This window comes from Hetaerina americana, unplaced genomic scaffold (genome assembly GCF_022747635.1).
Source record: "Hetaerina americana unplaced genomic scaffold, ioHetAmer1.1.p SCAF_45, whole genome shotgun sequence".
NCBI lineage: Eukaryota > Metazoa > Arthropoda > Insecta > Odonata > Calopterygidae > Hetaerina > Hetaerina americana.
The window spans coordinates 2,525,411-2,552,007 of NW_027287041.1; the positions used below are offsets into that span (position 1 = coordinate 2,525,411).

General features: G+C 38.4%; 1 protein-coding gene across 1 annotated transcript; it reads right to left on the bottom strand.

The window, feature by feature from the left end:
* Nucleotides 1-2,587: 2,587 nt before the first annotated feature.
* Nucleotides 2,588-26,597, bottom strand: LOC139693227 (CD63 antigen-like). Its single transcript, XM_071591332.1, has 5 exons — nucleotides 26,331-26,597; nucleotides 21,197-21,385; nucleotides 15,190-15,360; nucleotides 11,686-11,964; nucleotides 2,588-2,855 (listed from the first exon to the last, which is right to left on the bottom strand). The coding sequence occupies exons 1-5, from the start codon at nucleotides 26,391-26,393 to the stop codon at nucleotides 2,790-2,792; spliced, it is 768 nt and encodes a 255-aa protein (XP_071447433.1). The 5' UTR covers nucleotides 26,394-26,597; the 3' UTR covers nucleotides 2,588-2,789.

Consider the following 26,597-nt stretch of genomic DNA (forward strand, 5'->3'; position numbering starts at 1 on the left):
TACCTTCAAAGCAACATGAAAATCCTTCTTCGACTCAAAACATATGAGCATTACTTAATATATATACATATATATTTTGTTTATACACACATTTGAACTTATGTATGCAAATTATCATCTTCAATATACTCTTATCAATCACAAAAACATAGGAGATAGATCGCTTTATACTTTGATATATATATATATATTTTTTTTATATCTATATATAATAACTCATGGCTACACCACACTTAACAAGAGTTCAGATGGTATAAAATTCACTCTTGAAAATGCCTATATCAATGTACTCAATTAATTAATATGCAATTCACACAAATGTACGTAACCTGACGATGGATATACCCTATATCCCCAATTCAATCACTTTTAAATGAATCAAATTGAATTATCGACAATGTACCGGTATCCTTAAAGAAGTGCGGTCTTGATATTTCATAAGACACAGGCCTAATATACAAATCTCAGGAGATATTGGTTAAGGGTACAATTGTATAATTTGGAGACGTGTTTATACCAAATCCTTTTGTTGACACTTATGCTCAGTAGAGTCAAAAAATCTTTCTTTTCACCCCAATTCTGTAATATCATAACACATACTTGAATCTCTCAGCAGTTAGATCAACTATTACAATGTTTAATGTAGAAAATTCTCCTTCGAAAGGTGATGAGACCTATTACAAGTATGCATCAAAACAATTATGTCTTCCCTCATGAAAACCTATTACTTTAATCAACCGGGAAAACTACCAAAAACAATTAATCCATGCACTTATACACCAGCTACCGATTAATCCTCGGAACAGCCTCAATTACCATATCCAACTTGAGATCCTGACAATACTGTTACATCTTTAACTACGTACTTTCAACTGAAGGACACCCAGTACTTCACAGCTGGTCATACACAATAAACCAACGTCTAGCAGGGAAAAACTTATGAATTAATGGTAATTACATCAGAAATCAACGGATTTAGACTCAAAACTATCCAATTTGTGCATTTAAATGCTTGAAATAGCACAGACATTAACATTACTCATCCAAAAACGTTTAAATTTGCATTCTCTATGCATTTAAACTATTCAAATTTGTTCTCCCAAAAGAGATTTGCAGGATTTCGCTAATGTAATTTATAAGCCTGTTAAATTGGAGCGATTAGCTTGTATCATTATAATATATAAATGCTATCATTTAGAAATTAAACATGCCATTCATGTAATAAACATTATCAGTTCACACAGAGATCATCTAAGTTGACTTTTGTTAGCATTTTGGTGATACCAGAGCCATATAACCAACCGTAGTTCATGACGACGCCAGGAAAACCAATCACGGCACCTCCTAATGCCATATATTAACGCCTGCTTGAAGGATTATAAAATTTTTTGAAGAAAAATCCAATTAAAAAGTTAACTTTAATTCAAAGAACTTTTAATCTACGGTTTGAATATTAAAGCATCTATTTCTACAAAATTCCTGCGTTGCGAAATGTTTACAAGGGCTTGGCGATTAAAAAATTAAGTAATTCTCTCCCTTTGGGAATGATTTTGATACCACAAAACAAAGACATACGGCACGACCTGTGCCGCTAAATATATGCCGAACTCATTCACATCAGTGAGTTTAAGAACAGTTTGGCATGAGACTATGACTCTTTCATATATATATATACACACACAGACACACACACGAGAACTCTTACATACACTTTTTGACATCCTGACCAGAACACTTGTCCAAAAGATGTCCCACACAATTAGATACACACTTACAAAGAAGATTTAAGACCTCATTCGCTTTCCCTTACATACCATCTCTCCGTACATTCAAGACTCGCACGGTAAACATTTAAAAAGCACACGGAAAATACTCATCTGATAGAAAAAGACACTTTTTGCGTTTATCATAAGAGGAAAAACCAAATAGTTTTACCAAAAATTGATTCAACTTAATTTACAAACATCAAAACAAGATACCATACCACAACCAGACAGTCGTCAAACTGATCCCCGGTACTGTAGAACCCACCAAAACCATCTGCTATTCCAAATATACCGAGATAACCATGGTATTAATCAGATTTTATCACTCACAGATGTCACAAGACTTCACATAAATGCACAAAATGAGTAATATTAACAGAGTTATGGTACAAGGAGTCTTTGCGGAGGAAAAACAAATGTGGTATGAAAAGAACAAGCAGGCCCGCGGAAGAAACGCGGAGATGGATGAAATGGAGAGATGAAAGTTGACGTAGAAAGATTTCAGTTCACTTGAAAAAGATCAGCACAGGCAAAAGGTACGCGAACTACAACCATACACACGCAAACACGCACTTGCGTCAGCACAGACACGCAGACAATCACACGAGAAACTTTAAAGGACACGCAGAAATTGGAACGAAACCCTGTACACAAGTTTAGTGGAGTTTAATGAGATTTTTTAAGGAGACTAATTAGTCAGAGAGACAGCATTGCTCCGGAAATGGATTCTGCTGATATCTGATATATATATATATATATATATATATATATATATATATATATATATATATATATATATATATATATTTATAAGTGGTGCTGAGTTGATATTTTTATTTCATCAGAAGGATTAAGAAGTCTGAAAGAATCGTTTTTCTTTATTATACATCTCTCATTTTTCTCTCCGTCTTGAATGGCTTATTCCACTTTCTTCCCCCACCTAAAAAATCGCTCCGTACGTCGAATCATACGAGAGAGGTGTTACAGCAGAGCGATCAGAGGGAGAAGAAGATCGGAGGACTGTTAGACTGTCTCATATTCCCTTCTTATAGAACGCGCAAGGCAGCAAGAGAACAACACGCCGACAACCTGGAAAGAGACAAAACAAATAAATGAATTAACATACAAACACCAATTCCACACGTCGACGTAAACTTGTTTTAAGATAAACACAGCACAGGGAACTTGCGATTAGAGTAATGTCAAAGGCCTACGTGTTCTGCCCAATAAATACAGGGTTCGTTCGGAAAATAAGTGTACTGAGCTCGGGAAAAAAAATGTATTACACTTTTACATATCTTAAGCTAATATTCCTCAAAATAGGACCCTTGTGAGTCGATACACTTGTTCCAGCGGCGTTCCCATTCCTGGAACGCTCCCGCGAAGGCATCATCGGAACCTCTCGAAGACTCGTCGTCGACCTCTTCTCTGCCCTCCACTAACATCTTGTGCCACCGAAAGATCATGTTTCTGGACATGGCTAACTCCCCATAAGCCTGGTTAATCATACCGACAGTTTCGGTAGACGATTTCCCAAGCTTTACCGCAAATTTGATGGAATAACGCTGCTCCAAAAACTTCGGCATCGCGTTCCGTGACGTGGGTCGAGCGTGGAGGTTCGTGTTAACAGAGCTCCTCACTACACCACAGCTCAGAGCCGACTGCCTTTTTCAGGGTCGCTTGCCAACATACCCTCCTCCAATCGCAGCCCGTCAGAGCGGTGGAGCGGCGGGAAAAAATCAGTACACTTATTTTCCGGACGAACCCTGTACATGAACTTAGTCATTGGACTGCTGACTGAAGAGGGCCCGGGTTCGATTCTCGGGCAAGCCTCTTTGAGCACCCTCAGTTCGAACCAACCAAACAAATCTTCAGGGTTACCACTGTGTTTATGGTGTACATAGTATGTACATATTTGTTTCATTACCGGTAATGTACATTGTAACTTTATTATATGTGTACTAGCTCTGTGGAATAAATGAGTTTACTGGTGCAATCTGACGGCCTAAAGGCAATGAGCCATCTTTGTGCTTTGGTGGATTGTCGGGCTGTGCGTTTGGAATGCCAGTTATGTTATAATTACAGTTGTCCTTTCTAGTTTTTACTGTTTGTTGTCATACAGGAATAAAACATCCATTGTCAAGAATAAAACATCCAATTTCAAGTGGATTCACAGATGATGCATGACCAGGATGACTTTAATACACCTGTGTTTGACGTTGATACAACATTGGTCGTGTGTGCAATGGTCCCTTGTCCTTCTTCTTATCTAATCGTCATAGTAATAATAACTTTGATCCGAACGATGATAGCTGATGAACTGAATATAGGAAGGTAACGAGGGGATTGAGATGGTGCAGGGGCTAATGTACCGGCTTCCCACCCTGAAGGCATGGGTTCAAATCCCGGTGGTGTTGAATATTTTTCAGTGAGGGTATCTCGATCCCTACTTGAGGTGCTTTGTGGAGGGCACTTTGAGTGAGTATGCCGTCCGTCAGATGGGACGTTAAACTGTTTGATCCCTTGGCGCCTTTCGTTATTAAGAGTAGGCTAATGCCGACACCGGGTTTCCCTCCACCCTTCATCCTTTCCTGTCCATCCCCTAGGGCGCATATGACCTCAGTTGTCAGTCGCCTCCCCTCAAAACTAATACTACTAGGAAGTTAACGACTTCAGTTTTCTAGGATGCAAAAGGGATACTGTTGATAGATTAGATCTTCCCACTGGTCAAACAATTACAGTGAAAGATACAAACAGACAAGGTTTGGCAAAGGAAGAAAGTCATCTTTCATTAAGAGGGTAAAAGAGAAACTTTGCACTTCCACTATTAAGATTTGATATTTCACGACCATAGTTTCGATTCTACGCATTGTCATCAGGTGACGTACATCAACATTCTTCCAACTTATCGTCGGGTTCCAAGAGGGGAGTAAGAGAGAGGAGAGGGGGTAAGGTAGGGGGAGTAAGGGAGGGGGGGTAAGTTGAGTCCAGGTGTAGCAGCAATATTAGTGGTGCATGGGAAGGGTGTGTATCTGAAGGTTACTGGCTCAAATTTGTGAAATTTTGTATTAACCCTCTTATTGCGGCGGGGATTTCAGGGGTACTTAGTGAGAAGTGCAAAGGGTTATTTAAGATAATGTATCACCTTAGGAAAAAAAACATCATGAAGTTAATTGTTTAGATATCCATATGCAGTTCTTTTTATTTTAAAATAAAATATTGTAGTCAATAATGATGGTTTACATTTACATCATCTGAAAAATAGATGTAATTATTACAGTATTATAAATTTAAAAGAATATTTTTTTAGCAATGATGTTTCGATTTTTAGACACAATACTAATATTTTTTAAAAACATTTTTCAATAAAACTACGACATTTAAATATAATAAAGAATAAAAAAGACATGTAGAAAATATTATAAATAAATAAAAAGAAAAACCAGTGAATTGCAAATTTTTTTGTCAGCCTCTGCATAGTTCGATTTTGTTGAAAAGGCTGATCTCACCTGAGTCAAATTGGGACTTTTCCCCTTTCCTTGGGACTGCGGCAATGTGCTTACAATCTAAAGGCAGGAAAAAACCAAGTTCTAACTCACAGAGAACTGCTGACAATGTAATCCAATACACAGGGCGCAAATGATTAGATAGGATGGATGGCAAGAGAAACCAAAATGATTACAAAGCAGTGCTCTCATTTCCATTGTATCAACAAGGTCTGAATAAGCAGCTATATATCAACACCACCACACCACAACACATTCAGGAGATTTCAGATGAACACAGATTAATTAGTAGCCTTTCAGTGGCTTTTCATAGTGGAAAGACCACTCAGAAAAGAAACGAGCAGACAATTAGGCTGAGCTTCCCGACATGTACAAAACTGAAGGAAAAGTTATAGTAAGAATCATACTTTTTGAAAAACATTTGAAATTGCTAATAAGAAATTTAAAAAATGTGTCATATAATTGTATGGAATTCGCACTATCGACAGCACGAAAACCATAAATTATTAAAGAAAAAACCATAAGTTACAACGATTTAAACAATAGCCTACGCAAGAGCCGACATATATATCGGCCCGCCACACTTTTCGCCAGGGATACAAAAGCCGATATATCGGCCCGCCGCACTAAGAGGGTCATTGAATAAAAAACACACTATGGAACACTCCACGGTTCTTAGAAATAGCGGTGGAACCAAAAAACAAACACATTCTGCCTTACATTTAATTAACGGGGGGGTTTTTGTCTCTACAATGGTTTGACCTTTATTAAGGGACGTAAGATGGTCAACACTGCCTCGGTGGGGGTTGGGATTGGTGCGGAAAGATATTGGGAGCCTTTTAGGAATTTTAGAAGTATATAAACTTGATTTCCCAGACTGCAACGCCTATCTACATTCATCATAGGTACAAGTTACTGAAAATCATTAAAGATATAATCCTTTTGCTTCAAAAATCCAATGCTAATGTCTCTGTGAGCCACGGTACGCTTCGTGGCAGGCATCAAGATGCTGACCTCATGTTCAGAGTGGAAAACAATGTGTGAAACATGATTTACACCCATAACCCAACCCTAAAAATGTCAAAACAACTCCTAATTGTGTGTGACTTTGGTAATACTGTTCATAAAAACCATAATTAACCCATGGTACAATGATAGAAGACCAAATGATATGACTTTTTCAGTACATAATTATTTATTACACCAACAGCTTTGATATACTCCAGTATGTACGAGTCCTGACATTGTTACTGTAGTGCATTACAATATGAACTTCAAGTGAAAGTTATGCAGTACCTAATTGCCGGTCATAAATTGAATCAATATCTATTGGAATAGTGTCATCACTTGGATGTAATCAAATTTTAAATCCACCATATCACCCTTGAAACTATGAAATATGGTCCACGGAGTATTAACCCTCTTAGTGCGGTGGGCCGATATATCGGCTCTTGCGTAGGCTATTGTTTAAATTGTTGTAACTTATGGTTTTTTCTTTAATAATTTATGGTTTTTGTACTATCGATAGGTTGAATTCCATAGAATTACACAACTAATTTTTTAATAGCAATTTTAAATTCTTTTCAAAAAGTATTATTCTTACTATAATTTTAGGCTCAGTTTTGTACATGTCGGGAAGCTCAGCCTAATTGTTTGCTCGTTTTTTTCTGAGTGGTGTTTCCACAATGAAAAGCCACTGAAAGGCTACTAATTAATCTGTTTTCATCTGCAATCCCTTGAATGTGTTATGGTGGGATGGTGTTGATATATAGCTGCTAATTCAGACCTTGTTGATACGATGGAAATGAGAGCACTACTTTGTAATCATTTTGGTTTCTCTTGCCGTCCATCCTATCTAATCATTTGCGCCCTGTGTATTGGATTACATTGTCAGCAGTTCTATGTGAAATTAGAAATTGGTTTTTTCCCGCCTTTAGATTGTAAGCACATTGTCGCAGTCTCAAGTAAAGGGGAAAAGTCCCAATTTGACTAAGGTGAGATCAGCCTTTTCAACAAAATCGAACCATGCAGAGGCTGACAAAAAAATTTGCAATTCACTGGTTTTTCTTTATTTATTTATAATATTTTCTACATCTCTTTTTGATTTTTATTATATTTAAGTATTGTAGTTTTATTGAAAAATGTTTTAAAAATAATATTAGTATTGTGTCTAAAAAATCGAAATATTATTGCTAAAAAAATATTCTTCAAATTTATAACACTGTAATAATTACATTTATTTTTCAGATGATGTAAATGTATTACAACATTATTAACTACAATATTTTATTTTAAAATAAAAAAAACTGCATGTGGATATCTAAACAAATAACTTCATAATGTTTTTTTTCCTAAGGTGATACATTTTCTTAAATTACCCTTGGCACTTCTCAGTAGTACCCCTGGAATCCCCACCGCACTAAGAGAGTTAAGAAGTGAATTCGACCTAGGCTTTATAAGCATACCAGTTTCAACTTTGTGGAATTCGTTCATTATCTGGTTCAAAAAGAATCATTACACTCCCACAATAAAGATTTAATCTTTATTCCACGCATTGCCATCAGGTAACGTACATCAACATTTTTCCACTCATATAGTCTGGCTCCAAGAGGGGAGAAGTTTATAAATCACTTTCATAAACTCAATTGTGTGGACTGCAACGTCAGTTACATTGGACCGACAGGGAGAGGACATTTGAGATTAGGATAAAAGAACACCGGATCATGCTTCAACATAGAAAGACAACAGATCTCAATTCTCCAAACACCCCTTCAATAAAAATCACACCAGTAACTTCACAGCGGACATTCTTCAAACTGAAATGAAAGGATGCAGTTTGAATGCTTTGGAGGAGTTGGGAATTCGGCAAACCCTTCAGCAGTCTGACAAGTTTGAGGTGGTCAATGAGACATTACACCTCTCCCATTTCCCCTCCTTAGAGGTCTTAAAAGACTCCCAATATCTTCCCGCACCAATCCGTACCCCAACTGAGGCAGTGATGACCATTGACCGTCCCTAGTAAAGGTCAAACCATTGTAATGACAAACACCCCCCTATTAATTAAATAATTATTATTACTATTTTACTTTGCAATTAGGCGATTTTCCTGGTGGCAACAGTCAACTTAGGTCAAAGATAACTCTTGCAACGATAAATACAGGGTTCGTCCGGAAAATAAGTACTGATTTTTTCCCGCCGCTCCAGGCGCGCCCAGCACCGCTCTGACGGGCTACGTTTGGAGGGGGGTATGTTGGCAAGCGACCCTGAAAAAGGCAGTCGGCTCTGAGCTGTGGTGTAGTGAGGAGCTCTGTTAACACGAACCTCCACGCTCGACCCACGTCACGGAACGCGATGCCGAAGTTTTTGGAGCAGCGTTATTCCATCAAATTTGCGGTAAAGCTTGGGAAATCGTCTACCGAAACTGTCGGTATGATTAACCAGGCTTATGGGGAGTCAGCCATGTCCAGAAACATGATCTTTCGGTGGCACAAGATGTTCGTGGAGGGCAGAGAAGAGGTCGACGACGAGTCTTCGAGAGATTCCCGATGATGCCTTCGCGGGAGCGTTCCAGGAATGGGAACGCCACTGGAACAAGTGTATCGACTCACAAGGGTCCTATTTTGAGGAATATTAGCTTAAGATATGTAAAAGTGTAATAAATTTTTTTTCCTGAGCTCAGTACACTTATTTTCCGGACGAACCCTGTACATACGTACACGCACAAGAAAAACAGATGGGAGACGAAATATTCCTACATACAATCACACTTCCACATCACATACAAACAAACTTCAAACGTCACATACAAAATGCCGTCCATATCACATACAAACAATATTTTAAAAACTACAATAAGTTTATTACCTAGAGTGGATGATTTACATTTATACTTAAAACTTTTAAAATTGGAATGGGTAAGGACTCAAACAATCCTCCTGTGGCAGCTGGATCCAATCAAACAATAGTTTCTATTTAATATAGGGTACAATGTGTTTGTTTTCCGTCCGCCGCTATATCTAAGAACCGTTGAGTGTTGCAAAGGGCATTCTTCATTCAATGAGCATTTAATTAATGTAAACTTTCACAAATTTGAACCAGTAACCTTCCAATACACACCCTACCCCTCCCTATAGACCACTAATGGGTTGCCACACCTAAAATCAACTCAACCGACTATATAAGTTGGAAAAATGTTGACGTGCGTCACCTGATAACGATGTACAGCATCGAAACCATGGTCGTGAAACATCAAATCTTAATAGTGGAAGTGTAAGGATTCTTTTTGACCCTGATAATGAAGGAATTCCACAAATTTAAACCTGAAACTGTTATGTTTAAGTCACCTTTCGTCAAGACAATGCATCCCCACACACAAGCATCATCGCCGTGGCATAAATACGTCAAAGAAGACTACAAATTGTCATCGCACCCGCCTATTTTGCCTGATTTGCTTCAGACAGATTCCCAACTCTTCCCCCAAACTCAAAATTTTCCTCGGTGGACAGAGATTTGCTTCAAACAAAGAAGTGACAACCGAAGTAGACAGATATTTTACAGGCCTGGAGGAATCAAATTGTCAAGATAGGAACGTTTTCTTTGCTGTATCTCCTCCCTTTCTCTCACTCAACACTCCCCTCCCTCATGAAAGGACTATAAATGGACTGCAACTTGTTTAATTTGTAACTGATGATGACGTGTGAGCATTGAAACTAGTTGTACGTGAATAAAAGGACAGTCGAAAGATACTGTATTCTTCATTCGAGGCTTTCAAAGTCATTTTTGTAGTATTACATGGTCGTTTTACATGCTCTAACCGTCTGTATGTAATGCAGTTATCAGCAAAGAGTCTTTATTTGGGAAAGAAATCTTAAAATTTGTTAGAAATGTAAGGAGAAATAATTTTTTTTAAATAGTTTTAAGCGAAATAATTGCGATATTTGTGTGTATATTTTTAATGGAAATATTTTTGCCCCGTAGAAAATTTTTCTGATTAAACAATTATTTGTAGACTCTACGCAAATGACTGTGTTCGCAACTGCGTGTGTGTAAGCTGATGTTCTCTTTGTCTTTCCCGCAGTGGGATATTCGCTCTGGTGAGATCAATCAGGAGTACGATCGACACTTGGGAGCCGTCAATACCATCACGTTCGTTGACGAGAACAGGAGATTCGTCACGACTTCGGACGACAAGAGTCTTCGTGTTTGGGAGTGGTGAGTGAGGTCTTTGAATTGTTCCTCCAAGATTTGAAATGGAAGTGTTATTCATGACTGGACTACGAGGTATTTCGTAATGGTTTGCCACACCTAAACTCAACTCAACCGACTATATAAGTTGGGAAAATGTTATTTTATTAAGTACCCATCACCGGTATGGTCTGGAGTGCCAAAGAAGAGTCTTGCTCGAGTCCAGGTAGTTCAGACTGCTGCACTTCGGTGTATATTGGGGCGGGGTCGCTATGAACCCACCTCAAGTATGAACCGCGACGGGAATTTGGAACCACTACACGTCCTACTTCCGAAGGCAGCGCAGGATTTATTCAGAAAAGCAACGGAGTCGGACTTTCCAGCTATCCGAAGAATCTACGAGGCACGGGTCTGGCCGTTGGATCGTCACAAACGACCCATCGCTAGCCTGGACGCCCCTGCATCACTTCCGCCAGGGAAGAAGCCAAGGAAGTGCTAAGAAGACTTCCCTGAAGTAATAAAGCCGCCAAGAGACAACGCAGAAGAACACAAAACGTCTTCATAGTCCCAAGGACTGGTAAGACGAATGGGACGCCTCCACAAAGAGGTAGTCACAAAGGGGCGAGGATGTGCGTCACCTGATAACGATGTACAGCATCGAAACCATGGTCGTGAAACATCAAATCTTAATAGTGGAAGTGTAAGGATTCCTTTCGACCCTGATAATGAAGGAATCCTACAAATTTAAACCTGAAACTGTTATGTTTAAGTCACCTTTCATCAAGTCAATGCATCCCCACACACAAGCATCATCGCCGTGGCATAAATACGTCAAAGAAGACTACAAATTGTCATCGCACCTGCCTAATTTGCCTGATTTGGTTCAGACAGATTCCCAACTCTTCCCCCAAACTCAAAATTTTTCCTAGATGGACAGAGATTTGCTTCAAACAAAGAAGTGACAACTGAAGTAGACAGATATTTTGCAGGCCTGGAGGAATCTGATTGTCGAGATGGGTACAAGGCATCGGAACGTCGGTGGAATAATCGCGTTAGTGTCAGGGGAGACAACATCATAAAAACAAAGCAGTTTCACCAAGGTAAGCCGTTACTTTCTACTGCATTCTGATAACTATTAAAATTACCCTCGTAGCAAGGACATACCACAAAATGGATACTTTAAAAGACTTCACTTCAGCAAGAACGGGTTACTCCATAGACACACTAACCTGTATGAATGCAATGACGAGACAGACGGCACCAATTATGACGGCGTTCGTCGTCAGGAGACCAATCAGGGAGTCCAGGCAACCGGTATGGTACACGCCGCTCTCGGATTCATCAGATAGCATCACAGCCGACATGGTACACGGCGTAGGCTCGACCAGATCATTTGAATCGAACACGGCTGATGCATTTGAACCAGGAGAACAGCAAGACCACGGTAGCGTGCCGTTGGGGTATACCTTCTTCCAATCCTCTGGTTTGTTAACTCCGCAGCAGTGGAGCTAAGGATGGGAAGGAATTGGTTTTGGAGATATTTAGTTGAAACGCTAGGCAAATATTGATGCATTTCTCAAAAGACAATACATAAATGAGTTATCTGAGTTAGTAGAAGAAACTGGATTGCGTCCGCTGTCTTCTACGAGGGTGGCAACAGGGGTAACTTTGGATATATGAGGGTGGTCACAGAAGTACCAGTCCCAAGAAAGAAAACCCACAAATTTGGGAAGAAAATGTATTTATTTCTCAACATAATCTCCTTTCAGCTCTATATACACTTTTCCCAGCGATGTTCAATTGGTTCGATACCCTTTTTTATATAATAAGAACCTTCTTACTCCTCAGAATAGCCATTCACTGCCGACATCACTTCTTCACGTTTAGAAAATCTTTGACCACCAAGCCATTTTTTGCAAGTTTGCAAAACAGAAAATAATCCTAGGGGGCCAAATCTGGTGAATATGGGGTGGATGAGGTGCTTTGGAGTCAGTTCTCCCTTTTGAATCCATTGTTTTGATTGTTCTTTTGTCTCGGGTGTCAAGTAATGGACCCATGATAATGGACCCACAAAATAAGGACAAAATGACCTTGCCTGCAGATGAAACGGTCTTCGCCTTATTTGGAGTCAGTTCTCCCTTTTGAATCCTTTGTTTTGATTGTTCTTTTGTCTCGGGTGTCAAGTAATGGACCCATGATAATGGACCCACAAAATAAGGACAAAATGACCTTGCCTGCAGATGAAACGGTCTTCGCCTTATTTGGAGTCAGTTCTCCCTTTTGAATCCATTGTTTTGATTGTTCTTTTGTCTCGGGTGTCAAGTAATGGACCCATGATAATGGACCCACAAAATAAGGACAAAATGACCTTGCCTGCAGATGAAACGGTCTTCGCCTTATTTGGAGTCAGTTCTCCCTTTTGAATCAATTGTTTTGATTGTTCTTTTGTCTCGGGTATGAAGTAATGGACCCATGATAATGGACCCACAAAATAAGGACAAAATGACCTTGCCTGCAGATGAAACGGTCTTCGCCTTCTTTGGAGTCAGTTCTCCCTTTTGAATCCATTGTTTTGATTGTTCTTTTGTCTCGGGTATGAAGTAATGGACCCATGATAATGGACCCACAAAATAAGGACAAAATGACCTTGCCTGCAGATGAAACGGTCTTCGCCTTCTTTGGAGCCAGTTCTCCCTTTTGAATCCATTGTTTTGATTGTTCTTTCGTCTCGGGTGTGAAGTAATGGACCCATGTTTCATCCATGGTTATGAAACGGCGCAAAAACTCTGCTTCATTGCGGTGAAACTTTGCTAAACACTCTAAATTGAAACATCTTCACGACACTGGTTTTGCTCGAGTCTGAGCAAACGTGGCACCCATCTTGCACACAGCTTTCTCATGTCCAAATTTCCAGTTAATACCCGATGTACCGCACTTCACTATCCAGTATCCAATCACATGAGTTAATTAAACTAATTAGAATAATGTGGGTAATTATGAAATCCTTGCAAGAATAAGACTATACAAGAGATAAGATCATGCAGTATCAAGCTCCCTATTTATTTGCTTGATAATTTCTGTCTCTTGTGTACGACACCTGGAAACAGTTTCCATATCCTGTTTCATCCATGGTTATTGAAACGGCAAAGAAATTCTGTTTTGCTGCTGTGAAACTTCGCTAAACACTCGTAAATTGAAACATCTTCACGACACTGGTTTAGCTCGAGTGTGGGCAAACGCGGGACCCATCTTACACACAGCTTTCTCATGTCCGAATTTTCATTTAATATGCGCTGTACTGCACTTTTTGAAATGCCTACTATGTCTGCTAGCTCCTGCACTTTCAGTCGACCATCATCCAGCATCACTTTGTGGTTTCCTTCTCCGTTTCTTTGAGTCACAAAATAAGGACAAAATGACCTTGCCTGCAGATGAAACGGTCTTCGCCTTCTTTGGAGCCAGTTCTCCCTTTTGAATCCATTGTTTTGATTGTTCTTTCGTCTCGGGTGTGAAGTAATGGACCCATGTTTCATCCATGGTTATGAAACGGCGCAAAAACTCTGCTTCATTGCGGTGAAACTTTGCTAAACACTCTAAATTGAAACATCTTCACGACACTGGTTTTGCTCGAGTCTGAGCAAACGTGGCACCCATCTTGCACACAGCTTTCTCATGTCCAAATTTCCAGTTAATACCCGATGTACCGCACTTCACTATCCAGTATCCAATCACATGAGTTAATTAAACTAATTAGAATAATGTGGGTAATTATGAAATCCTTGCAAGAATAAGACTATACAAGAGATAAGATCATGCAGTATCAAGCTCCCTATTTATTTGCTTGATAATTTCTGTCTCTTGTGTACGACACCTGGAAACAGTTTCCATATCCTGTTTCATCCATGGTTATTGAAACGGCAAAGAAATTCTGTTTTGCTGCTGTGAAACTTCGCTAAACACTCGTAAATTGAAACATCTTCACGACACTGGTTTAGCTCGAGTGTGGGCAAACGCGGGACCCATCTTACACACAGCTTTCTCATGTCCGAATTTTCATTTAATATGCGCTGTACTGCACTTTTTGAAATGCCTACTATGTCTGCTAGCTCCTGCACTTTCAGTCGACCATCATCCAGCATCACTTTGTGGTTTCCTTCTCCGTTTCTTTGAGTCGTCACACCTCATTTGGTCGACCCCAATAGCGATGTTCTCGTCTTTGACAGCTCGTACTGTGGCCTCGTTCGTTAACTCTGCTGCCCAATTGTGTATTGTATTACTGTTGTATAAACTCAGAAGGAGCAGTAGACTCACTTCCAGAAGAGTAGAATAATCCAGTTCAGCTTTGACTACATTGGTTTGGGGGGCTTTGAGGCCTTTCAAATTAATAAAAGTATATTGTATCACATGTAACGATGACCAATTTTCTCTGAAATTCTCACAAATTCACTTGCAAACATTCACTATTGATGGCTGCCAAACAAATACTAAACAACGTGGCGTCTTCAAACTTGAAACATATTCTTAATAGATTGCGTACTTTCTAATACAGTGATATTTTACAAACAATGACCGCTATCAAGTTCTGGCTGGGTTCTTATGGGACCAGTCTCGTAGAAAGTTACACTATTCTGTCTGGTAATCTGGTAATCTGGGGTATCCAATACTGTACGTATTCCCTCATAAATTACATGCAATTTTTCACGAAATACAGATTTACATGGACTTGTACTCACGTCATATTGAAGGACGTTCCAGGCCTTGTTGTACTCATCGCTGGCTGGATACTCTTCCAGGAGTTGATTCAAGTTTTCCTCCATTACAGTCTTCACGTCATCCTTCAACACATAACCAGTTATTCCAGCGGCAACCTCCAGGACAAATATAATGACCAGCAACACTGAGAACTGGAATTTGTCGGAGAGAAAAATAATTAAATTTCAAAGTAAACTTAAACGGCTTTGTTCCAGACCCGAAAAAATCAACCAATACCTCTCAACCACAGAATAAATTGCACTGAATGGTTGAGGCTTTAACTTTTGTAGAATTCCATTTTTAAATCAGGATAAATAGTATATTTGCTTTCTACAAATTAAACTTTATTGGTCAAATAGTTTCGTTACACTGTAACATCCTCGGGACTAGTGGTACAATATAGATTTTTTGAAAAATTAGTGGTGCAATATTGATTTTTTTAAAAATCTATATTGTACAGGGTTCGTCCGGAAAATAAGTGTACTGACTCCTGGGCTAGGCGCGCCGCTCCAGGCGTGCCCAGCACCGCTCTGATGGGCTGCGATTGGAGGGGGGTATGTTGGCAAGCGACGCTGAAAAAGGCAGTCGGCTCTGAGCTGTGGTGTAGTGAGGGGCTCTGTTAACGCGAACCTCCACGCTCGACCCACGTCATGGAACGCGATGCCGAAGTTTTTGGAGCAGCGTTATTCCATCAAATTTGCGGTAAAGCTTGGGAAATCGTCTACCGAAACTGTCGGTATGATAAACCAGGCTTACGGGGAGTCAGCCATGTCCAGAAACATGATCTTTCGGTGGCACAAGATGTTCGTGGAGGGCAGAGAAAAGGTCGACGATGAGTCTCCGAGAGGTTCCCGATGATGCCTTCGCGGGAGCGTTCCAGGAATGGGAACGCCGCTGGAACAAGTGTATCGACTCACAAGGGTCCTATTTTGAGGAATATTAGCTTAAGATATGTAAAAGTGTAATAAATTTTTTTTCCTGAGCTCAGTACACTTATTTTCCAGACGAACCCTGTAACACTAGTCCTGAGGATGTTACAGTGTAACGAAACTAGTTGACCAATAAAGTTTAATTTGTAGAAAGCAAATATAGTATTTATCCTGAGTTACAGAATAAATTGCCTAAAAAATAGCACACCTTATAATAAACACACAAAATAAATTGGCAACAATTTTGCATACTACGTGACGAAAAATATGCACATCAACACCAGAAATTGCGAATTGGTGACCATTTGAACCATCATAGATCATGGAAGAGAGGAAGGAAGTTTATAGAGATGAGGAAGGACTTGTATATTTAATTTATTATACATACTTGTCATTTAGTAAAACCTGGGCGAGGAGAGGGTATTACTGGGAGAAATTCAAAGGCGACAGGATATCATACAGATGAATATTAAGAGAGCATATTGATTGGCAAACGTGGAATGTTGAAGGCTGTGTTATATAGAGGAGAGAAGGCTGGGCGAAAGAGTAAATAGGGGCAGGAAGAGGATAGGGATGGAATGAAGAGAGGAAGGAAGTCAACTGAGATGAAGAAGGACTTTCAGAGTAGGAATTTCGGTTGTGTTTTCTTCAGAGATGCAAGAAAATTATCCATGTTCCATTGTGTCCATCCAAAACCTACCTTAACCCTCTTACTGCGGCGGGGATTCCAGGGGTACTAGGGAGAAGTGCGAAGGGTAATTTAAGAAAATGTATCACCTTAGAAAAACCAAACATTATTAAGTTATTTGTTAAAATATCCATGTACAGTTTTTTTATTTTAAAATAAAATAGTGTAGTTAATAATGTTGTAATACATTTACATCATCTGAAAAATTATTGTAATTATTACAGTATTATAAATTTTGTAGAATATTTTTTTAGCAATAATATTTTGATTTTTAGACACAATACTAATATTTTTTTTCAAACATTTCTCAATAAAACTACGATATTTAAAACATAAAAAAGAATCAAAAAGACATGTAGAAAATATTATAAATAAATAAAAAGAAAAACCAGTGAATTGCAAATTTTTTTGTCAGCCTCTGCATAGTTCGATTTTGTTGAAAAGCCTGATCTCACCTTAGTCAAATTGGGACTTTTCCCCTTTCCTTGAGACTGCGGCAATGTGCTTACAATCTAAAGGCAGAAAAAACGAAGATCTTAACTCACAGAGAACTGCTGACAATGTAATCCATTACACAGGGTGCAAATGATTAGATAGGATGGACAGCAAGAGAAACAAAATGATTACAAAGCAGTGCTCTCATTTCCATCATATCAACAAAGTCTGAATAAGCAGCTATATATCAACACCACCACACCATAACACATTCAAGAGATTTCAGATGAACACAGATTAATTAGTAGCCTTTCAGTGGCTTTTCATAGTGTTAAGACCACTCAGAAAAAAAACGAGCACACAATTAGGCTGAGCTTCCCGACATGTACAAAACTGAACGTAATATTATAGTAAGAATTATACTTTTTTAAAAGCATTTAAAATTGCTAATAGAAAATTAAAAAATGTGTCTTATAATTGAATGGCATTCACCCTATCGATAGCACAAAAACCATAAATTATTAAAGAAAAAACCATAAGTTACAACGATTTAAACAATAGCCTACGCAAGAGCCGATATATCGGCCCAATGCACTTTTCGCCAGGGATACAAAGGCAGATATATCTGCCCGCCGCACTAAGAGGGTTAAACTGTAGATAACCTATAAGAACTATAATATGGTTAGTCTAATGTTTTAAGTAAGTATGGTAATCTATTAGTTGCCATATTCCAAGACAACTCCAGTGGCATTGCAATTCGAAACAGGCAGTAAGGCCGTTTGCTCAAACTGATCACAATGGAAGTTTAAGTGTTACATTATAATTCCATTAAACCCTTATCGTGTTAGAACACACATTGAGGTAACCATGACAAGTTAACAGTAATTAACTCAGCACAATTAAACGAGTATCATTTAATAATTACCAGAAATAATTCAGGTCTATACAATGAGAGAGAACGGTCTTCAATTGCATGCTCAGTACTTCTTCTCCTCACTTTATGTTTCAGAGACGAAAAATATTGGCATCATTGCATGCGATTGTGGACTTCATTCCGGAACATTTGAACCATCGTTCCTCGTCAACTTCCGAGGGATTAAATTCTCTATCGACTCAAGTCAATATCTATGAGAGTAGTCAACAGACGTGTTTTGAAAGATGTGTTGAATATTAATGATAAAACGCACTCAAAAGCTGTTAAACTGTAAAACACACTTTGACTTTCGTAGCATTCACAAATATTGTACATATTCATGTACACATCAATCTCTATGGCAAATGGACTTCTAAACCCTTCCAGAGAGACATGCGTAGTTGTTGGAATTTGTGCGAAATTTGCCGGGATATTTCAAAAAAGAGAAATGGGGTAGAAGTTGCAAAAAAATATCTTCCAAAACTTTATTATTCTTGAAATTATAATCTCATGAGTAAGTAGACTTTTAAAAACCTTTCGAGAAGCATGCAGAATTGTTTGAATCTGAGCAAAAATTGCCGGGCTATTATAAAATAGAAAAATATGACAGAATTAGCTGCTAAATATCCGCAAAAACATTATTATTCACTAAAATGTTATCTAATGTGTATGTAAACTCCTAAATACATCCAAAAGGAATGCATAATAGTTTGAATTTGTGTGAAATTGCCAGGCTATTTAAAAAAAAGATAAATATGGAAGAATTTGCAAAAATATCAGTAAAAACTTTATTATTCAATGAAAATACAATCTAATGCGTACGTAGACTCCTAAATACATCCAAAAGGAATGCATAATAGTTTGAATTCATGTGAAAATTGCCAGGCTATTCCGAAAAAGAGAGAAATCTGGCAGTAATTGCAAAAAACATCAAAAAACATTATCATTCCAGAATATGTAATCTCATTTAAAGATAAGACTGTTAAACACTTTCAAAAGGCGTGCATAACTGTTTGTATTTGTGCAGAAATTACCAGGCTATTTAAAAAAAGAGAACTATGGCAAAATTTGCAAAAAAAATCTGCAAAAAAAATGATTATCCATGAAAATTTGCGGGAGATTTTACCAGTTATATAAGGAAACATAGTGGGTCACGGTAGTCCAGTGGGTAGATAGCGTTAACCGGAGGGTCCCTGGTTCGATTCCCGGGCAAGGCACTCTGGGCACATGAAACTCCACCCAAGCAATGTGATTTTTCGGATAGTACCAGATCTTCACGGAAAACCATAACCGGCACAGTGTGTTAAGGAACTGGCCCCCCTTATTAATACCCTGCTAATGTGTGAATTTCACACGCTGTAAATAGGGCTTATAGTATTACTGGGTGAACTCTACCATCACCCATACCAAACCGACCTTCCAGGGTTGATTACTGTCTTTATGGTTTTATATGTATAATTGTTTAAATTGGCATAAAAACTGCAGTGCCATTTAAAAAAAAAGAGAAATAATTCAGGATTTGCAAACATATTTCGAAAAACATTATTATTCAAAAGATAATTATCTCATTATCTACGTAAGACTCTTAAACCAATCCGAGAGGCACACATACTATTTTTTATTTTCACGAAATTTGCCACAGGCTATTTGAAGAGAGTTAAAATTTAGGAAGAAGTCGCAAAATTATATTCGCAAAAAACATTATTACTATGCATTAAAACATGATCTCATTTCGTAGGTGGACTCCTAAAAAAATCCTATCGAGATGCATGCATGTACGCTGGAATTTTGAGCAAAAATTTGCCACTGGCTTTTTTAATAAAAAGATATATATAATATATATGACTGAATTCGCACAAAAAATATATGCAAAAAACATTATTTTTAATGGAAAAATAATCTCTTAAGAGTAGTTAAGACTTCCAAACGCCCTTCCATAGACATGCACAATTGTCTAAATTTGCGGAAAAATTGCCGGGCTAATCTAAAATAAAGATAAATTTGCGAAAACTTGCAAAAAAAATAACAGCAAAATAAGCTACGATTCATTACAATGCAATTACATCCATAGATTGACCTTTAAAACCTTTCGATAAGCATTTGCAATAGTTTAAATTTGTGCAAAAATTAAGAGTAGGACAATTATAACAAAACTGGAATGGTCGAATATAAAACAATATAATACATTTTTTTTTTTAAACTGGATCAGCAACGAGAATAAGTTAATCAAACCTACATCATGTAACACCAAAAGAAGAGAATTAAACACTAAAAAATAAGAATCTTAACCAAAGAAATCAAATAAAACGTGATCTCATTTCGTAGGTGGACTCCTAAAAAAATCCTATCGAGATGCATGCATGTAAGCTAGGAATTTTGTGCAAAAATTTGCCACTGGCTTTTTTAAGAAAAAGATATACATAAATATGTGGCTGAATTTGCACAAAAAATATATGCAAAAACATTATTTTAAAAAGAAAAAATAATCTCTTAAGAGTAGTTAAGACTTCCAAACGCCCTTCCAGAGACATGCACTATTGTCTGAATTTGCAGAAAAATTGCCGGGCTAATCTAAAAAAAGGTAAATTTGGGTAAACTTGCAAAAAAAAAAAAGCAAAAAAAGCTATAATTCATTACAATGAAATTGCATGCATAGGTTGACCCTTGAAACCTTTCGATAAGCATTTGAAATTGTTTCAATTTGTGCAAAAATTAAAAGTAGAACAGTTATAACAAAACTGAAATGGTCGAATATAAATATTATAATAAATTTAAAAAAAAAACTGGACCAGGAACGAGAATAAGTTAATCAAACCTACATAATGTAACACCAAAAGAAGAGAATTGAACACTAAAAAATAAGAATCTTAACCAAAGAAATCAAATTAATCTCAAAAATCCAGTTTCAGGTTTACAAACATGTCGCTGTCAATTGAATAATCCATTACCTAACATGGACTTACATTTCCAGGAACATTTTATCCAATCCATTACCATATCTAGCCTAGAGCGACTAGACTCACCGTGACAACCATGCAGTGGTTCTCCTTGATTGCGCCACAACACCCAAAGAACGCAACAACAAACACCACCACTCCAACAATGATGAGGATTGTCGGTGAATAGAATAGCCTTGGGTCCACAAAGTGATTATACGAGTGGTACAGGCCCTGGATTATGGCACCAATCACCAAAAGGGTCAGTCCGGACAGCTGTAGGGAAGAAGGGGAGCGGATTAATGTAAGGTTTACGGCACTGAGTGCGTGGAGGGGGGTGCTAGGTCAACATTGTCATATATATATACATATAGTATACTGACACACACAAATATATCATTGAATACAACCCCAGCTTTCCACTTGCCTTCCTCCACGTGAAAACCTCTTTCCCAAGTGCAATTCTTCTCCTTACATTCCTTAATACTTGTACAATTTAGTTCCAAAACACTTCCGAGATACCATAAATTGTTACAACTGCTCCAATTTAAGAATTCGCACCATAACGTTCAACTTAGCCTGTCTCTTTCTGGAAAATCGCATAACCTTTGTTTCATTTATATTGATTCTCACCCCAAATCTATCGCACTGAGTTTACAATTCACTCAGCAATGCTTGCAACCCCTTGGCTGACTGACAAACTAAAGCTTGGCCATCAGCAAACCTAACTGATTTTACGAATTCCCCACCCACTTTCATTCCTACCTCCAGTTCTTCCCATAATGCCTCTTTGATCATTTCCTCTGAATACAGGTTGAACAGCAACGGTGATGACAGACACTCCATGCCTTACACCCCTTCCTAACACTGCCCATTACGGACTACCCGTTCCCCACTCGCACCCGAGCAGTCTGAGACATGTACAGGTTGCGAAGATTAGCCTCCTTTCCCTATTCCAATCTATTCCTATTTTCTGCAGAATACTCATTAGTTTTTCCCAATTCACTCTATTGTTCTCACTCAACTCCCTCCTCCTAGTGAAAGCCTCTTTGCCTGGTGCAATTCTTCTCCTTACGTCCCTACTACTTTGACCGTGTTGATCCAAAACACTTCCGAGATACGTAAACTGTTCTACCTGCTCTAGTTTTTTGCCCTCCTATTTCAATGTTAAGCTTGGCCTTTTTCTTCCTGGAAAATCGCATAACCTTTGTTTTATTAATATTGATTCTTATCCCATATCTGTCGCATTGAATTTCCAAATCACTCAGCAATGCTTGCAGCCCCTTGGCTGACTGACAAACTAAAGCTTGGCCATCAGCAAACCTAACTGATTTTAAATGAATTCCTCGCCCACCTTCATTCCTACCTCCAGTTCTTCCCATGCCTTTTTGATCATTTCCTCTGCATACAGGTTGAACAGCAACGGTGATGACGGACACTCCATGCCTTACACCTCTTCCTAACACTGCCCATCCTCACTCCCCGTTCCCCACTCGCACCTGAGCAGTCTGAGACATGCACAGGTTGCGGATTAGCCTCCTTTCCCTCCAATCTATTCCTATTTTCTTCAATTTTCTCATTAGTTTTTCCCAATTCACTCTATCAAACACTTTTTCGAAATCTACGAAACAGGCAAATACCTCCTGGTTGTGTTCTACATTCCTCTTTCAAATAATAATCTCCTTACTGAAATGGCATCACATGCATACCTCTCCCCTTCCTAAACCTAAACTGATCATCCCCTAAGTAATCATTTGCCCTACTCTCTATCCTTTTGTTTATTATCCTGAGAATAACTTTAGCTGCGTGGGATATCAAACTTATAGTCCTGTAGTCCTCACATGATGTAGCCTTTACCTTTTTCGGAATAGGAACTAAAACTGATCTCTCGAAGTCTTCCGGCCAGATTCCTTCCCCATAAATACTACGATTCAGCCCAGATAGCCTCTTCCTCCCACATTTTCCTAAACCATTTAGTAGTTCCACTGGAATGTTATCCACCCCCATGGCCTTATTTAGTTTCATCTCCCTTAATGCCCTTTCTATCTCATCGTCGAGTATGCCTGGACCTAAGCTATCTTCCTCTACATCATGTCCCTTATCTAAGTCTAACTTTGTTGGTCTAAGCTCTTTACTATACAGTTCTTCTTCTATATATTCCTTCCATCTCTCTTGGATCTATCCTGTGTCAACTATTATCTTACCCACCTTATCTCTAACTGTTAGCATAGATCTTCCCTTCTTATTTCCCGATAGTGATTTAACCTTGCTGTAGAGAACAGCAATTTCACCCTTCCTCTGCAAACTTCCCATATCCTCACACTTCGCCTTCCACCATGCTTCTTTCAACCTAATTCTTTCACACCTCAGTTTATTAATGAACTTGATTAAGAAGTTACTTCTCAATATTTAATAGCATTAAATGCAACTTTTCATACTTTGCCTACCAATATAGAAGCAGATTACATTAAGGCCTGCCTCTTTTTATCATATATGACCTAAAAGGCACAATATATTGCCATGTACAAAATAAAAATCTTTATTTCTCATAAAATGTCCATACTCTTGATATTATTTTATTAGAAGACCCACATGATCTTTAATAATTTTTACAAAATATCCATTGTGATGACCAATGGCGTTTACATAATAACAATAATAATAATCCTTTTATTTTACTCTTGTATCTTTGCGAATTAGTCGCAAGTATTTTATTTTTTTGCAATTTTTTTGTTGGAGCAATTAACATTTATAATTAATACACTGATGAATGCAAATCAACACATTAATAACAGAATTTTTCGCTCAAATAACTTCACTCAAAGAAAGCTTTTTTCATGATTCCCTGACTTTCGTAGAATTCACAAAAAAATCTCAATTTTTTTAGTCAAATCAGGCAAAATGGTGGTAATGATGAAGTCGTATTGACATGCCCCGGGACACAGGGTCCGTACAATAAGTATCGGGACTGGTTCGCTGTAGCTTCAACGGAGCAATTGATGGGGGTTCAACCCGTCGGTTCGGTAGAGAGATCCCCCACCATTCAGGCACACTTTAGTTCAGTCGTCTGCAAGCATGCGTTGAGAGACAGGAGGTTGATTTTTGTGACGTGTGTTTGTTTGTGGTGTCGTCGCGCCAACATAGAGCGCAACGTCGAGCAACGCTACGCTGTGAAGTTTCGCGTTAAACTCGGGAAATCCATTTCGGAGACCCTTGCACTCATTAAACAGGCTTATAAGGATGATGCCTTAAGCCGCACAAGAGTTTTTGAGTGGCACAATATGTTTAAGGAAGGCCGGGAGCTCGTCGAAGACGCACCGAACTACGAGTGTATCGATGCATGGGAAATGTATATTGAAGATTATTAAGCATTTGCATTTATAACTGCAATATATTTTGAATTTTTGCACCCAGTCCCGATACTTATTGTATGCACCCTGTACTTATCGACTCGGAGTCGTCATATTTGTGTTTGAGAGAGAAAATAACTTGGTACGTAATAAATTCGAATGACCTCAGAGCGGAACCACCAATTTAAACGATTTACATCGTTATTCCACGATTCTTTCACTGAATACCACATAAAGGGATAAATAAATTGATTCAGGAAGTGTAAGGAGATAACACCTCAACGTCGGTCGAAATTACATCATCATCATGAAAAACCAAACTTAACACGAAATTATCAAAATCCTATTTACGACAAAATATGAGCGAAATCGATCTTCTCCATGATCAAATAACTCCGCAATGTTGGATTAATTCCGAGTCTAGTTCCACTTACTTATTTTCCACCTGAAAAATTAGTTTATCACCTTTATTCGGTCAAGACATTGAATTTTGCAATAGGTGTTCATTGCAAACAACGATAAACAATTCCTACGCAACAGTTGCCTTGTTTATTTACTATCACCTTGGTTGCGAATAGGCTTTCCCAAGATGTTGTTGGATTAAAGTATTAAAACTACGTATTTTACGAACTGCGTACATAGTTCAGTATTCACGAATGAGTGATGTTACTAGCACGAAGAGGAGTTTAGAAATTACTTTCAGAAGTTCGTACAACTGCGTGCAATACTGTTCATAGTTTGGAAAGAGGAAACAGGTAGAACAAATATCTGGTCACGCTATAAGAACTGAGGTCTCTGGTCGTTGAATTTGAAGCAAAATAAGAAATATATCTCCCTGCTGTTAGCACGAACCGATACTTTCAATCTCACATGAACCATGACTCTTCCGCATTCAATTCTCGAATCACCAATTCATTTGGAAGACAATGAGTCAAGGTATTCGTTTTCAAGTGAAAATCACAGTCACGAAGCATCACGTGAGCATTAGTCACCGACTCACCGCTACTACTTCATGTTGGACCGGTTATGTATTCTAAAAATAAACTCGCCATAAGGAAACGACATACGCAACACTTCCCACGCTGAGTCAACCACAGTACCCACACACCTTTCTCCAATTTAAACCAGGAAATAGTTATTCGAAAGTTGCATTACACAGTTACGCCAGACCTACAAAACCTCAGATTGTAATGACTATAACTCGAGAGATCCTGGCACGAAACCATGGTTTGCGTGGTATTTTTTTACATTTTTTCAAACAACGGCATAAATCTTAGTCTACGACCTTCGTTCCTATACATTCTGTTCTACGGTACCCAAAAACTAATTACTTCCTACACGATTAAACGATTTCAGGACAACAGCTGGCTACGAGACGTAAAATGACAAAAAAAGTCGCCAACAACATACATACGCCTCGTAACAACAAATTCAACGTTAACTTTGATCCAACTACGTTTAATCCGTATTCGCCACGTCCTAAATCAAACATAAAATCATTAGAAACAAGGTCACAAATTTGATTATACAACGGGGCAACGAACGGTGTCATATTGATTCACGAGTCAGGCCAAAACAACGGGCTTACTTTCTTGACCCAAAGCGTGACCCATATAACGTCATGTTGACAAATTATTGATTGTTGTCTACCACATATGATACGACGGTAACATTACTGCAAAACTAAACCGCTAACGCAAGTGGAGATAAACTTCACGAATGGTAGAGTTGGGACATGATATAACAATAACAAATGGCCAAAACAACATGAATACTATTTCATCCTCGACGAACGGACGACATGACACACCTTAAACGCGAACTTGAACACGAAATAGCAATGTATGACAGTAATAAGCGGGTATACTTACTGCGAACAATAGATTGAACGCGAACAAAAGGTACTTGATTAGAGTCATTCCTTTGGACACCATCTTCGTATGGTTATGCAAACAGCAACCGTAGTTATCTTGTATCCAAGCTACGGAGATTTCAAATAACAACCAGTTTCCGAATGGTCACCAAAGCCTTGGCTGGAGTTTTCTTCAGTTACTCCTATAACCTCTCCAGACAACGTTCAAGAGTGTACTAATACCGTAAGAGTTTAAGACGCAAGATTCCACCACAGTCCACTTCCA

Excerpts from the sequence above, each read along its gene's own strand:
- LOC139693227 (XM_071591332.1), bottom strand. The coding sequence starts at position 26,393 with ATGGTGTCCAAAGGAATGACTCTAATCAAGTACCTTTTGTTCGCGTTC. Across the intron at positions 15,361-21,196 it reads ACCACTGCATGGTTGTCACG|TTCTCAGTGTTGCTGGTCAT; the intron begins GTGAGTCTAGTC and ends GACAAATTCCAG. Across the intron at positions 11,965-15,189 it reads GGAACGTCCTTCAATATGAC|CTCCACTGCTGCGGAGTTAA; the intron begins GTGAGTACAAGT and ends TCCCATCCTTAG.